The sequence below is a fragment of the Protopterus annectens genome, chromosome 4.part1 (assembly GCF_019279795.1).
Source record: "Protopterus annectens isolate FY-2018-M chromosome 4.part1, PAN1.0, whole genome shotgun sequence".
NCBI lineage: Eukaryota > Metazoa > Chordata > Ceratodontiformes > Protopteridae > Protopterus > Protopterus annectens.
Genome location: NC_056734.1, coordinates 602,956,566 through 602,971,765, shown reverse-complemented (window position 1 = coordinate 602,971,765; position 15,200 = coordinate 602,956,566). Strand labels below are relative to the sequence as shown.

The 15,200-nt window shown below is 37.6% G+C and overlaps 1 protein-coding gene across 1 annotated transcript in view; it reads right to left on the bottom strand.

Moving 5' to 3' along the window:
- Window positions 1-15,200, bottom strand: part of CLCN2 (chloride voltage-gated channel 2) — a 2,181,634-nt gene that overhangs the window by 1,497,521 nt on the left and 668,913 nt on the right. Inside the window, 1 exon segment of the mRNA XM_044070805.1 lies at window positions 1,676-1,777. Within this exon segment, the coding sequence (XP_043926740.1) occupies window positions 1,676-1,777 (102 nt within the window).

The window sequence follows — 15,200 nt, the reverse complement described above, 5'->3', positions numbered from 1 at the left end:
ACAACCTTGACATGACAGGAACACTAGGCTGGAAGGGCAGGTAGCTGAACAGAAAGTGTGTGGGTGGGCAAGCCATCCTATTCAGTAAAGACACAGCAGTAAAGGCAAAAATCAGCTCTACAAACTACACAATACTGTTTTGCAAGCAATACATGCTAAAAATCTTTGGATACTAATTTTTAGCTGGGTGGACAACTCAGTAACACACATCCCCGAATGACTACTGGATGGTTCAGCAAGGCTTGAGGCTAACTATAAACAGCATGCATTGGGCCACTTTTATTTGTTTAGCAATATATATATATATATATATATATATATATATATATATATATATATATATATATATATATGTGTGTGTGCGTATCTTTGCCATTTATTTTTGGTTGCACTTAATTGCAATTACATCTAGCAAAGATGCGCAGACTTTTCTAAACACCAGTCATTATTGAAAAGTTTCTTGATAGTAAAGTCATCTCCATTTAGTATCAGTCTAAGGTGCCATTTCAGCACCATATCATTACAGAATTCTTGTTCAATACCCATTTGCTATGAAAATATTCCCAAAGCTCATTCAGTCAATTCCAGTACCTCTTCAGAAGTCCCAATTCCAACACATAATTGGTAGTGTAGCCCAAGGGCTGATGGATCAAAGTACATAACAAAAATGTTGTGGACCTGACTTGTATTGCAAGTCTCTAATTTGATAATAAAGGTCAATGTGAAAATCACTTAAAAAGCATCACCTGGGTCAAGAAAGAAATTAATTGTTCTTAACAAGTCCTTTCCCATAAAAAAGAAACCACATACAATTACTCTAACAGCTGGGACTACCTCATTTCTCTATAATTCATTTTCATTAGCTAATAATCTCTCTTTTTAATGTCCATTCACTTTACATATGTTCATAGGTAAGCACTACACTAGCTCAATTTCAAGGCCATTCAAACCCAGCCAGTTTCCCTTTCTGTGCTCAATTTAACCTATGCCATTTGGTCAGAGACTGGCCTTACATATCCCACAGTTGATAATTATATATTACCCTTAATAAGAATAGCTGGGATCACACCATAGATAATGTGAGGGGACCAGTGCATGGGATAAAGCATTTAGTAGCTGCCTCTGTCCTTTAGTAGTATTAGGGCAGTCCTGGGGTACATTTCAGTTTCCAGCCAAAGATCCTAGTTATTCTTGAATATGGACTGGGATAATTTTATGTTGGTGGGGGTCTGTTCCAGAACAGCAGTATCCTCTGTGAGATACACATGTCCTTCCAAACCATTTTACTGATGATGTCATTTTCAATTACTGCACAGTCATGCAGTTTTCACTCATTTGTACACCAAAAAGGGCCCCTGTAGTTGACCTCAACTGCCCATATGCATGCATGAACGAATAAATAAACAAACTTTTATGAAGGTCTTTCCTCATTTACTGCTTCAAACCAGAATATTCAATAAATAGCTTGGGACTTCAGAGGATCACATACAATCCTTCCTTCTGAGCCACTCAGAAGATTATTCTGTTAACATACACCGTCTAAAGCTTTTGTTTAAATTTAACTTTAGCCTATGTCTCCAGTCTTCCTTCAGGTATGATGTGATTCTATCTTCAAAAATACTAATTTTCAAATATCCTTTAATAATGAAACATTTTACAAAGATGGGTGACTTACTTTTTCATGAGGAACTTGTTAATGGCTTTTTGTTTCCTCATGAACTGGACAATCTTTCTGTTGAAATAAACAAATAGAGCACCACCAAATCCACTGGCAATCCTGGAAAGTTACAGAAAAACACAAGAAAATAAAGGTCAGTAAAATGCACTTATGAGTATTCATACTATGATCAAGTGTAATGTTACAATTATATCTTTTTCTATGAAATTCTATTTTTCATTACACAGCAGGTCATTTGCTAGCTTCTCTTTTTTCCCCAGAAATAAAGGACAGACAATTTAAGTATAGCATTTACTTGTGTTTTAATTATGGTCACTGTTTTTGATTCACTCAGCATTAGATGCAGTTATTTCACCCTCCATCTCTATTATTCTTACTACCTCTGATTGCTCTGTTCTGCTCATCTCTACAGTCACTGAAGAATAATTGTGAAGTACTCATCATAATAACCTGGCCTCCTATCTTGCAATAGGGCTATATGATAAGATCTTCCTTGTTAGGAGAATCAGTGATTGGTTAGATGTTTTGCAGGCGTCCTTCACCAATACCATCTCTACCAACGTCACAATTTCACTTGTGTTAGGTCGTGCTTAAGGGGTGACACTAACATGTGCTCTTCATATGACGTCCTGTAATTGACTTCAAAGAAGCCTCTTCAACTGCCTGGAAACAGCCTAGTTCTTGGAATACACTGAAGTCACCCTGAATGAGAAGAGGTTGTAACATCAGATATGCTGCAAGACACAACCATCAAGACCAGTGTTACTGTAAGCATACAAAACTATTTTACTCGGATATATCCAGGCTCTGCTTGTAAGTACGATGCTCATATAAGTTTCAAAGGAAATGAAAGAAAATAATGCTCATAATAATCGACAGACATCCCTGATGTAGCATATCTTGAAATTTCACTATTTGCATCATAATTATGTAAAATTGTGCAGATATTTTACATCTAAAGAAGAGGATGATCATGACTGTTCAGCCTGGTGATCCCCTAAACCTAAGTCTTGATTTCTGTGACCTTCACAGCTCTTACATTACCTAAATCTCTCAGAGGGCTCTACACTAGGCTACAACAGGGACATTCTGCCTTATGCAGGCTACAGATTTACCTAAGAGACGCCACAGCAAAGTGCAAGGCATCTTCCTTCTGGCAGAATTGCTTCTGTAGTAGCTGCAGATTGTTAGTGGAATGGATAACATTTCCTGTTACTATTTTTTTTTAACCTTTGGTTAACCAGGTTAGTCCAAGTAGGCTAGTGGCTTCTTTTCAAAGGAGACCCAAAGTGTTATTTATACTAATAGGGGGAAATTTGGCCAGGACATCAGGAAAACTTCCCATACTCTTTCTGATAGGTGCAGTGGGATCTTTTACATTCTCCTGAGCTACAACCAGGTCAAGCAGACAGGACCTCAGTTTAGCATACTATTAGTAGCTGCAGTTTCACTTCACTTGTATGGCTGACTGTGTTCGCTGTTCAGACTCCCATAGTAGTCAGTTGCTATTTTCAACCCAAGGCTGACCAGACAAACCATCTGCTTTCATGTACTGCTCCAGTTACAGTACTGTAAGATAATTACACCAAGCTTAATCTGAGACTGATAGAGAGGTATTGTGTTTTATTTTGCTTCTCTTGCTGATATGGAGTTTTTTATTGGTTACTAATGAATACAATTACGAGAAGTAACTGTAGAATAGTCAGTCTCAGAAAGTATAAAAATAAACACTAGTAAGTATAAAAAAAAAAAAAAAACAGATATTGTGATATGAGGTAACTTCTGATCCCTAAGACATGTGAAAGAACATTAGCAGTTTTATAGCATTGTGCATAAATGCTTGTAGTCATAGACAGGAGTAGCATAATCCTAGAGAAGTGAAATATGAGATGCGTGTGTGAGACTACACTGGACAGAATAATGATCACCTGGCATTAAGTAAAAGAACACTAACAGAAATACCTCTTATACATGTACTGCACAGATATCAAAGCTTCAGAGTCATATATAAAACAGGAGGGCAACCAGAAAGTTAAAGCTACAGAATGGCTGGTGTGGGCTTTTTGGAGTTTTGGGGAGAAGTGTGTTTTAAATAGCTGAATAAACCATGGGGTTTTGTATGCTCTTCCTGCATCCACGTTGTTTCCTCAAGGCATACTGCTTAGTCACTACTCTAAATTAACCCTGCATGTCATCCTTACTGTTGGCCTTGTTACCTGGGATATGACTGGAAAAGTTCTGTATGTGTTAGTCCATTTAACCATTTTAGCAACTAAATAAATAAAAACAAACTTTAAGAAACAATTATAAGTTGGGTGGTGAGTCAGTAATGCCATTTTCAAGGAAAGGCCTGAGATAACTGCTATTACTACTAATCATTGTTATTATTCCTGAGCATTCTGAGGAAGTTCAACGGTTCTATGTGGTTTTGTACAAACAGACTGACTATAACAACGTCTGAGAACTAACTTAGTAAGGAACTCCAACCATTCAGAGCAAGTGCCAGAATATGACTGAAAGCACTTAAAGGAATAAAGGAGTAGTATGACCTATGAATGCATACTGGGAGTTTGTATTTATTTATTTATTGTATTTTACATTTGTTTACCGGAAAAGTCTGACTGGACACGGGTCCTTTTTCAGCAGAGGCCTGGGAGAAAAGCTCTACAACATCTAACAATATACAATACAATACAGCCAAATCTCAAATTACAGGAAGCTAAACAAATACAACTACAGTTACAATATATGTTCTTGTGAGACAGATTACTACATAGGTATATATCATGTATGGTACATGCATTTATAATTCAGCTGATGAGTACTATACACATTTAATGAAGAGTGTAAGATATGGGTAGGAATAATAAGAAAAGTGGGGGCAGTGGTATTAGATTTATAGAGGAGGAGGAGTGGGGAACAGTGTGGAAGTGGAGGTAACATTAAGTCCAGAGTCTGAAGAATGGAGAGAGTAGAATAGTGCTAGCCCGGACAGTCATAGTTGCAGAGCCATGTGTTTAACAGATGTTTTTTAAGAGAATTTTTGAAAGTCTTATACAGAAGCAGTGGATGAGATGGCAGGGGGGTAGTTTATTCCATTGTTTAACTATTGCATGAGAGTATAGAGAGGTACCAGCAGCACTGTCAGGTTTGGTTACATTGAGAAGAAACTTATTATTGGAGCGTAGGCTCCTCAAACTAGTATATGGTATTAGTAAGTGTTGTAAGCCCAGGTTTTTTGGAGAGGTGAAGGATTTTGTGTGCAAGTAGGAGTTGATTGTAGATAAGTAGGTGTGGAAATTCAAGCCAATTGCGTTTTTAAGGGAAGTGCAGTGATGTGCTTTGTATGAGCTATTGGTAGTGAATTTGGCAATATTATTATAGCATCTAGCTATTTTTTTATATCAAAATGTTTAAGATTGGTAAAAACTGGGGAGGCATATAGGAGTGTGGAAATGAGATGGGTACATGCTATAGTGGCTCTAGTGGTATCCGTTAGGAACTGTTTATTTTTGTACAGTCTTCCTAATTTTTTATGGACTTTTTTATTGTATGCGAAATGTGGACACTGAATGTCACATTGTGATAATCTCTGTGCCTAGAAGTTTGCTATGTGTGACAGAAGATACAATAGCGTTGTTGTGGGAAATTATGTTAAAGGTGGTGTTTGCAGATGTGTGTCGAGTGGGCTGGAAAATAATTAGTTTTGCTTTATTATGGTTTAGTATTAGTTGAGAGGTGGTGAGCCACCTCTCTGCAGAGATAAAGGAGGCCTGAGTATGTAGTTGTAATACTTGGCGGGAAGATGATGCACATATTAGTGTGGAGTCATCTGGTATTGGATGACTGCTGAGTGCAATGTAGATGTGTGGAAGTTGTTAGTGAATATAGAGAATAGTAGAGGTCCAAGAATAGAGCCTTGTGGGATCCCTAGGGTCACTGGGAGAACAGAAGACAGTTCCTGATGCCATTTAACTGCCTGCTGTCTCCCAGTTAGGTAACTTTGAAACCTTGCAATAGTAGCTTGACTAAGATTCAGTTCAGAAACAGTAATGAGTTTGTTGTGGTTCACCACATCGAAAGTTTTAGAAAGATGGCAGAAGCAAATTTACCATTATTCCTGTACTCATTCACTGTGTGAGTAAAGGGCATGAGAGCAGTGGCTGTGCTAAGAAAAGGCCTAAATCCATGCGGAGTGTGAGAGCAGACTATGAGTATGAAGGTACTCCATAACTTGAGTGTGTACACACCTTTTAAGTAATTTGGACACGGGAGACAGGATAGCAATAGGGTGGTAGTTTATTAGCTCCCTGGAGATGCCACCTTTATGTGATAGTATTATTTGTGAAATTTTCCAGATGCTGGGAACTAGTTTTTAACAAATGGATCGATTGATGAGGATTGCTACTGGGTATGCTATTACTTCAGTGGCAATTTTTAGAAATTCTGCTGGGAGGTGTTCGGCAGCTAGAGATGTGGGTTTTAGTTTATTCAGTAGCTTTTATATCATGTTCACAGAGACAGGTTGCAGGGTGAAGCCATTTTGATTTATAGGAATATCTGGTTCAGCATTGGACATTTGCAAGTTTTAAAATGGATTCAGTAAAGTACTGGTTGAATTGAGTGGCTATGGTTATGCAGTTATGTGTGGGGTCCAGTTTTTCCTGGCTGGAGGATGTTATTAATTGCAGACCAAAATATTTCAGGATTACTCTGATGTTTTATTTGAATATCATGGTAGTAGTTAGTTTTGTCTGTCTATCATTTTCTTTGCTTTGATCTTAATTCTAGGTATTCCTGTTTTGAGTTATGGGAACCTGTTTTATGCCAAATGGACTAAGCTTTGTCTCTTGCATGAACCAAGGATCTAGGTTTTGCCCAGTCATGGAGCAAAGTTTGATTTGATTCTGATGGTTCTAGGTGGAACATTGAAGTTTAGACTGCTTAAGAAAGTTGTATTGAAGTAATTAATGTTTTTTTTCAAACCTAGACATTTGATAGGTTTCCAGTCAGAACCTTTTAGTGCTGAGATGAAACTAGTCATGTTAATTGTTTTTATTTCATACTTGATGGAAAGTGGGAGATGTTATTATAGCAATAACCCACGCCTGGGTGTGGGTAATGCTGGATTTACCCATGGTTGGTGTGGTTTGGTCACGAGGGCAAAGCCTGAGTAGCCAAACAAAGCCAACCGTGGCTAAATCCAGCATTACCCACACCCAGAAGTGGGTTATTGCTATTATACAATGACATTATTTAAGAAAAAAAAAAAATTACTTTTCTTAAATAATGGCATTGTATAATGCCTCCTTGCTGCCCTTCCGCAGCAGACTGTCTGGTATTTTGCGGCAGTTCTGATGTACTGCGCATGCGTATGCCTACACAGTACATCAGAGCTGTGGGCAAAAGCAGCGGAGAAAGCAAGATCACCATTGCTTTTTACTGTTTCGCTATGTTAAATGGGTTTAACATAGTGAGACAGCTTTAAAAAAAGCAACAGAAAATCTCTGTTGCTTTTTTTAAAGCTGTCTCGGTATGTTAAACCCATTTAACATAGCGAGACAGTTTTGAAAAAAGCAACGGAGAAAGCAAGATCTCCGTTGCTTTTTACAAACTGTCTCTCTATGTTAAATGGGTTTAACACAGCGAGACAGCTTTAAAATAAGCAACGGAGATCTCTGTTGCTTATTTTAAAGCTGTCTCGCTATGTTAAACCCATTTAACATAGCGAGACAAGTTTAAAAAAAAAAGCAACGAAGAAAGCAAGAGTGAATGAATAAAGCAGACCTTGAGAGAGAAACTACAAGAATGTTGGCTATGGAGGTAATCCAGGAGTCCAATGTGTTTTAACATGTCTTATGGCAAAATACAAGCTAATAAATAAAACACTGTTTTATTTTTAATACTTACTATTAACATATATTCCTGAGAACTAATCTGAAATAGTCTTAAATCCAGGAAGTCAGCAGGTGGAGGGAGGGTTTATGTGTTATCTTGGGGGGGCTGCTGAGGGGACCCATCAAAATGGTCCAAACTGGACCCACAAATTCTAATGGTGACCCCATATCTTTTGCAGTGGCTGCTTTTGAAAACACTGGCAAAAAAGGACACCGGAGTTCTGTCTGGTGTGGATTGTGACTACAATTCTTATAGCATTCCCCTGAAAGAAAAAGAAGCTTTGAGAGCTTCACATGTAAATGTGAATATTGATTTTGTAGAAGAAAGTCGTCTAAATAACAACATAGTACCTATGCCAGAATAAGAAACATGCATCTATCTCAAAAAAGTTATTCTGGTAAGGAATGGGAGATTTTTAAGTTTCTGAAAGTACTGGGGCCAGTGAGAGATCAACAAATGAGACTTGCACAAGCAGTACAGAATAACAAAGATATCACATGAGGAGGGCTAGTGGAAATGTCTATTGCTAGAGATGTGGAGAAAAAGAAATAGACAATATTCTTAGGTGGGCGGAATGTGAAGTGGTGTACAAACAATGTCAGACAATAAAAGCAGTATGGAGCGGGGCTATATAATAGGTTAATGATATAATACCTGCCACTATGGGGTGGATTAAATACTATGCTAGAATTAAAGGAATATTGGAAACATGAAGGCTGTTAAGACTAAATAAATGTGGAGGCATTAAACTCTTGTTACAGCCTTGATCATTAAAGTGTTTACTGCTGACTCATTATTAATTAGTAATTACACAGTTCAATTATAAGATTATTAAAGAAGCTGGCTGGTTTCTGGGTGTAGACTGAAGACATGCTTTATAATGCACAAAGGCAATTATACTGATTTTTTTGTTCCATGAAATAAAAGAGTTTGTTTTATGTATTTATTTTGTTAGCATTAGCAGGTCACTGTTTCAAGACTGACTTTTTTGAATTCTTGAGAAAGAAGCCTCTAATGCTTTCTGTACCATAACTGTAGTGGTTATATTTTCAAATGATATCACATGAATTAATATTTAGATCTTTCCTTTGATAAATATAAACTAGTAACTCTGTGCTTTCGATCACACTGCTGTTTTTGCCTTCACTTCCATTATACAAACTCAGAAGTTTTCCAAAGAAGACCGAGCAGGATGATGAAAGACAAAACATATTTAAAAGATAAAACTTTTCACTTGTTATTAAGGTACAGTAAATAAAATCTGCAGGAAGCAGTAAATATCATGCCCTTCAGCAGCAAGATAAGTTAGTAACTGTATCACGAGGCAGTAACTGGTGGAATTGTGAGGGAAGTGAGGTCAATGGCAAAAATGAACCATTCAAGAAAGGAGTAGAATAAGTCTACACTATAAATAATCCTCCGCATTAGTGCTCAGTGCCAGAAAGCACAACTCCATTAAGCAATGCTCAAGCATTTACAAACATACACGTGTAAATGCACGTGGAAGGGATGAAATACACACAGTTTGATACCTTACTGCATATACAGTTGTGTGCAACTCAATAAGCACAGCAAAACAGGACGTGGCCTCCTAACCCCTACACCCCCAATAAACCACATATTTAACCCACATAATCTGTGGCAAAAACTAGCACATCTCCAACCATATCTGAATGACACAGTAAAAGGAAATGTATTTTCCTTTAGCACACAATGGGCCTTTTTCCTCTTTGATTACTTCTATTGCAAATTAAAACATTCTGGAAATGTGATGCGGTAGCTTCCCCACCAGCAGCATATTTTCCACTGATTCTGACCAACAGGTGCCTCTGAATAGATCATATTTTTTCACACTCCCAAAGGTGGACTCAACCAGTGTTACAGGAATGTATGACCAAATCCACTGATAAGGGTCAACAGTGCAAAGGACAGAGGAATGTATTATGCTGCAAATATTTGTTAAAGATTAAGGTAGTGATGAGAGTTACTGCAGCTGAGTCCCTTACTAGTAGACAAATCATAGCACATTTGTACATAGGTTAGTACTAGATTGTTGATCCAGAGGACGATTAATAAACAACTACAAAATGCCAAGACGGAGCCATCCGTTGAAATAATTAAATTACAATGTAACTTATGATTTTTGTTTTTTGGGGTGATTAGATAAGTAGAATATAAGCATAAGACTAGTAGAAAAATGTTATATTTTCTTCACACTGATCAGTGTGACCAGATGTTTTGGGAAAAGGTATTAGAGGAAATTTTTTTTTCAGCCTAGTCAATTAACTTTTGTTGGGAGCTAGCCTTCTATTAATTAAATCAATTGTAAAAAGCTGATCTAGTTTCAGCAATTTTTTGCACAGACAGAGAAGTTTATGACCTTTCTTCTCTGTAATGCATACACTGCAGCCACAGGAGGCCTACCTAATGCTGCAACTCCTATGCCAAGTGCAACAGAGGCCACTTGTATGCAGAGGAGAAGGTCTGAGTTACATGTGCAAAGGCACATCTTGGAGAACTGTATCTGGTGATCTCTCACTGCAACTGCATACAATCTGCACAGTCTCATAATTAGGTCTGCATCTGTGCCACTCATTATCAAATGGTTAGAATTAAGTACTTTGTATAAAACTCAAAAAAAAAATGCCAGTAGGTATCAGAAGAATGAAACTAAAAGAAATGAACTATAAATAATATGCCACAAAAAGGAGAATTTAAAGCAACACACTGACGTTACTTTTTATTTTTTTTATTTTTACAGATACTTTACTTTACTTAACAAGTCTGCAATCATATTAAAGTATCCAAAGAAATAATGTTCCTTTGATGCAATGTTCACTTATCCACACACTAAACACTTTGCTGAAATCACCAGAAATGCAACCAAGACTGCTGCACAGAAACCTACATATGCTTTGGCATGAACATAACTTCTCACTGACTGCTGAAACGTAACATTACAAAGACCTAGGCTCAGATGTAACAATAAATACTGCAGAAAAAGATCACAAGCTTTTCAGTTTTATTTTATTTACTATGTTCATTTACTGTGTTTGTTTACTGGAATTGTCCGAACGGGTCAAGAAAGACCCCCCTTTCTCAGCAGAGGCCTGTAGAGGAAAGCTACAGAAATTAAAAAAAAAAATGTAGAAATCAGGAAAAACAGTATTTGATAGGAGAAGCAAACATATGACAGCTACATTCCACTTACTTCAGATATAATGATAGCCAAGTAGAATTAAGTCAGTCACTGTGCATGCCTCAGACACTCTCTCATACATCAGGGTAATGGAGCCCTGTTCCCAATTCCAAACACTCTGATGTGACCTACTTAGGCATAAAACACATTAACTTTTAATCACATTTTAGCTGCCTAAAGGAGGTCCCAAAGATCTATCATTTTAATTAATTTACAGTGACCAAAATGTCAAGTAGCTGTGGATTTGTTTAAACACACAATTCCTTGCTCCTTCCTTTTCCTCTCCAGTGGTGCCTAAATTAGGCACTTCCTAATTTGATTCCCATACAGCTGTGCCTGATTAATGACGTTACTCATTACTTTTAAACAGCCACATCTGTTAAATCTAATGCAGAATATGATGCTATGGTGTCTGGATAGTCAAGGTTTACATTATCTATTTAATCTCAACATTTACTAAAGGACTTTAGCTCGACATATGTCAGGAATTAAGGATGAATAGTTTTTCATGTGCTTAACTGTTTAATTTATTTATTAACAAGTATTACACCTAATAAGCCAAATGCGTGCTTTAACTGAAGACAAAGAGAGAGAAGTTTAACTCTTCAAAACATAGTGATTATTTTTCTATTAAGGTAGCCAATTAATATGCATACCTTTGATAGGCACAGAGGGATAAAATGCGTGTGTATGGTTAGGGGGGACAGCACTGGCAAAGACAGACCTTACAGACTTTCTAGAAACAATATCTGAGGATCAGAATTAAATCCAAGACTCTGGAGTACAGCTATCAACTATCTCTGATTTTCATGAACATCTCTGATTAATTTATTTATTCATTTTTTTTGCTCAAATGTTTGTTCTGTCCCTCCAAAAAAATCTGATTTTGTTTAGAAAAGTGAAAATTACAGAAAACAGGCATTATAGTGAAAGACTTGTTTCTTGGAGATGTATTTTAATACAACTCCTGTTAACATTCTAAGTAAATAGTCTAGATATTTAGAGATTTGAAAAGTGTCCCTTTGTCAGGGATTACACGTTTGCCTTCATTTCCACTTGTTTAACAAGTTGGGAGTTATGCTCTGGTGGTGAAAGGCAGCAACTAAGTACTAAACAATAGAACCACCCAACATCTTAAGTGAAGACTTTCTGACTCATTTTCTTCAACAGGACACTATGCAGTTCCAGTTCATTTCATTTCCTGGTATTGTCATATTTAAAGTCACTGGTACCAGAAATAAGGTCTGTGAAGGAGCATGCCACAATTTACTAAGTTTGATAATGATGTACTAAAGTTGCAACATAGGCTCTGAAAGTGATATCCATTCTACAGCCATTCTGGCATTAAGTTTTGGCCAGTGTGTGCAAAGAAAATGTACAAAGAGACAGCATCCTGATGCAGAACTAGAAATTTCATGGAACGGTACTACCATGCCAACCAAATGTTATTGTATTTTTCAAACATAATTATGAAAGCAGTGACATTGACATTGCCAGGTCTATCAAAGAAGACGGCATGTTTCAGTTGCCAAAATAATCCATTCAAACATGGATAAAAAAGAGGAATGTGGCATTAAGGAAGGTAAGAAATAAAAACAAAATGGACAGTCCTGAACTGTCACAGAAATATGGATCAAGGACAGCTCTATAGGTTATGAAATATAGTTTCAGTCACAAAGCAGGCATTGCAAGGGATGGAGAAGTCTCTATATTATTAAAACACGTTACCAAATCTGGGCCAGAAAACACATTAATAAGGATAAAATGGATGAATACTGAGGTTAAAACCGACAATCAATATACAAACTTTATGGATATTTCTACATCTCCATGAAGCCCAGTGAATCTGAGTAATCCAGGAGTAAACTGCAGGGCACGCACCTAGCCAAGAAGTGGTTATGTGATACACTATCACCACCAAGTATGCAGATATTACACATTTAAATGTACAGTAGGAACACTACATTGTACATACTGAAATTTAAAACAGCATTTGAAAAATTTGCATAACCAAAATGAAAGTCCACACCAGTACATATGCAGGGGATGTGTTCCTCTGAGTAAGAGGGCTGCATGTACAAATACTCCTGCACAAAAAATATGCTAACTCTTATACCTTAGGAATAGAAGGAATACATGGTTTTCTGGGAAAACCAAATATATCCTTTAAATTTATCGTTTTTAGCCAGATACCTAAAATAGTTGAAATCTATAGTTAGCTATACTCCCCCCTCTCCCTCCCTCTCATACTCTGCTTTTCTTCCCTCTCTTGACTCCCTAAACTCTCCTCCCCACTCGTCTACTTTCTTCCCTTCTTTTTATTACTCCTATTTCTCCCTCTCTAACAAATCGGTTTAGTGATTAAAGATGTACATGAGATTTTTTCTGTGATGCCCTAGTGGTAAATCGTCATTTTTACTACAGGGCTCAACCTCTTCTACTTTCTAGGTTTTGTTTATGCTGAATATTATGCATCGTTAACTTTTTTCTCCAGTATCACATGATTGCATATTTGCATCATACCCATATTCATTCATGGCATGAATGCACATAGTTATGCAAACAAATTCACATTACTTGTTATGTAAGCTCTGTTGCTGTTTTTCGTTGTGGAACTTTTCTCTTTGCGTCTCCACTGAAAATGAGCCACCATCCCAGTGGACTAACCCGGTTAACAAAATTCAAATAAATAAATAAAAATAAAATGTATTTATTTTTGCTAGACAATCAAGTACAACAAACTCAAGTGGGTATGCTGGGAGTTCCTCTTTCATTTAGAAAGCTAAGAGCGGTTAAACTTTTGAACTTAACAGGAAATGCCACTAAAAGAAGCACAGAGATGGGATTTACATTTTTATTTTAAATAAAAGAAAGAATAGTTGTGTAAAGTCTTACCATAACCATAGAAGTCCTTCTCTTACATGTTGCAGTACTCATAATATGAGGAACAGCCCCACCTAGGTGACCCAAACATCCAGCCAGTATACCAAAGCCTTAAGCTACTTCAAGGTACATGCAACGTTGCACACAGAATACCCAACATTGGTCATAAATATGACATCTGCACGCACCAACATTGGTCATAAAAATGACATCTGCATGCACCATCCTCAGAACTGAATACCCCAGTCCAGTCCAAGGATAAGAGGCAATTAGGTAATATCCAAAGAAGAGCATGACCCAAGGAGGGGAGGAGGGTGGGATAGAGTACTGCAACATGGAAAAGAAGGACAACTATGGTTATGGTAAGGTTTTACACAACTATTCTATGTCCTTCTATTCCTATGTTGCAGTATTCATAATATGAGGGAGAACACCAAAGCTCATGAGTGGGGGGGGGGTAGGAGCACAAGAAGTCTCCATAAAGCCATGCAGAACTGCCCTGGAAAATCCTGCTCTGGATCTGGAGATAGAATCCAGCTTGTAGTGTTTTGTAAATGTATGGGCAGAGGACCAAGTAGCTGCTTCCAGGATAGAAGCAGTGTCCAGGCCTTTAAAGAAGGTTTCAGAGGAAGCCACTGCTCTAGTAGAGTGGGCCTTAACAGAGGAAAGGTTTTCCCCTGAGAGACATAGCAACAATATATTGCCTTGAGGTCCAAGATGAAATAGTCTGTTTGGAGAGAAGTTTTCCCATCACCCTGGGGTAAAAGAAAACAAACAGTTGCTCAGACTTTCTAATGTATCAGGTCTTATTCAAACAGAATCTGAGATGTCTGTGTACATCCAAAGTGTGCAGGACCTTTCCCTGGAATTTTGCGGGGAAGGGAAAAAAAGTGGGTAAGTGAATAGAGAGATAGGTAATTAACCACTTTAGGCATGAAGGAAGGGTTGGTACGAAGTGACGCCCTATCTTTGTGAAAAATCAGAAAAGGTGATGAAGCCATTAAAGCTTGGAGTTCTGAAACTCGCCTAGTAGAAGTAATGACTAACAGTAACACAGTTTTCCAAGTGCAGAACTTTAAGGAAGATGAGGCAGCAGGCTCAAAGGGTGTCTGGGTCAGTTTTTTTCCAAACAAAATTTAAGTCCCAGGGAGGAGGAAAAGGTTTCAGGGAAGGTCTGATGTGGAGGACACCTTTTAAGAAATGTTTAACTTCTAGTCTAGAAGCTAAGGAGGGAGACAAGGTCAGACATGCAGAAATGGCTGATAACTGGACTTTAATTGAAGAATAGGTCAGTCCAGCCTTCAGCAGCTCACACAAGTAAGAAAGGACTAGGGGAGTATCCAGTGAAAATGGATCTGGTCTCTTATTAAGACACTAGGTGAAGAACCTCTTCCATTTGGACAAGTAGGATTCAACTTGTATTAGGTTTCCTGGCCTCCAAGCAGGACTAGAAGAACACCCTTCAAGAAAAAGTGTCTGAAAGGAATCAGAAGCCTATCACCCACAAAGTCATGTTCTGTGTGGCTAAATGTGGGTGAATAG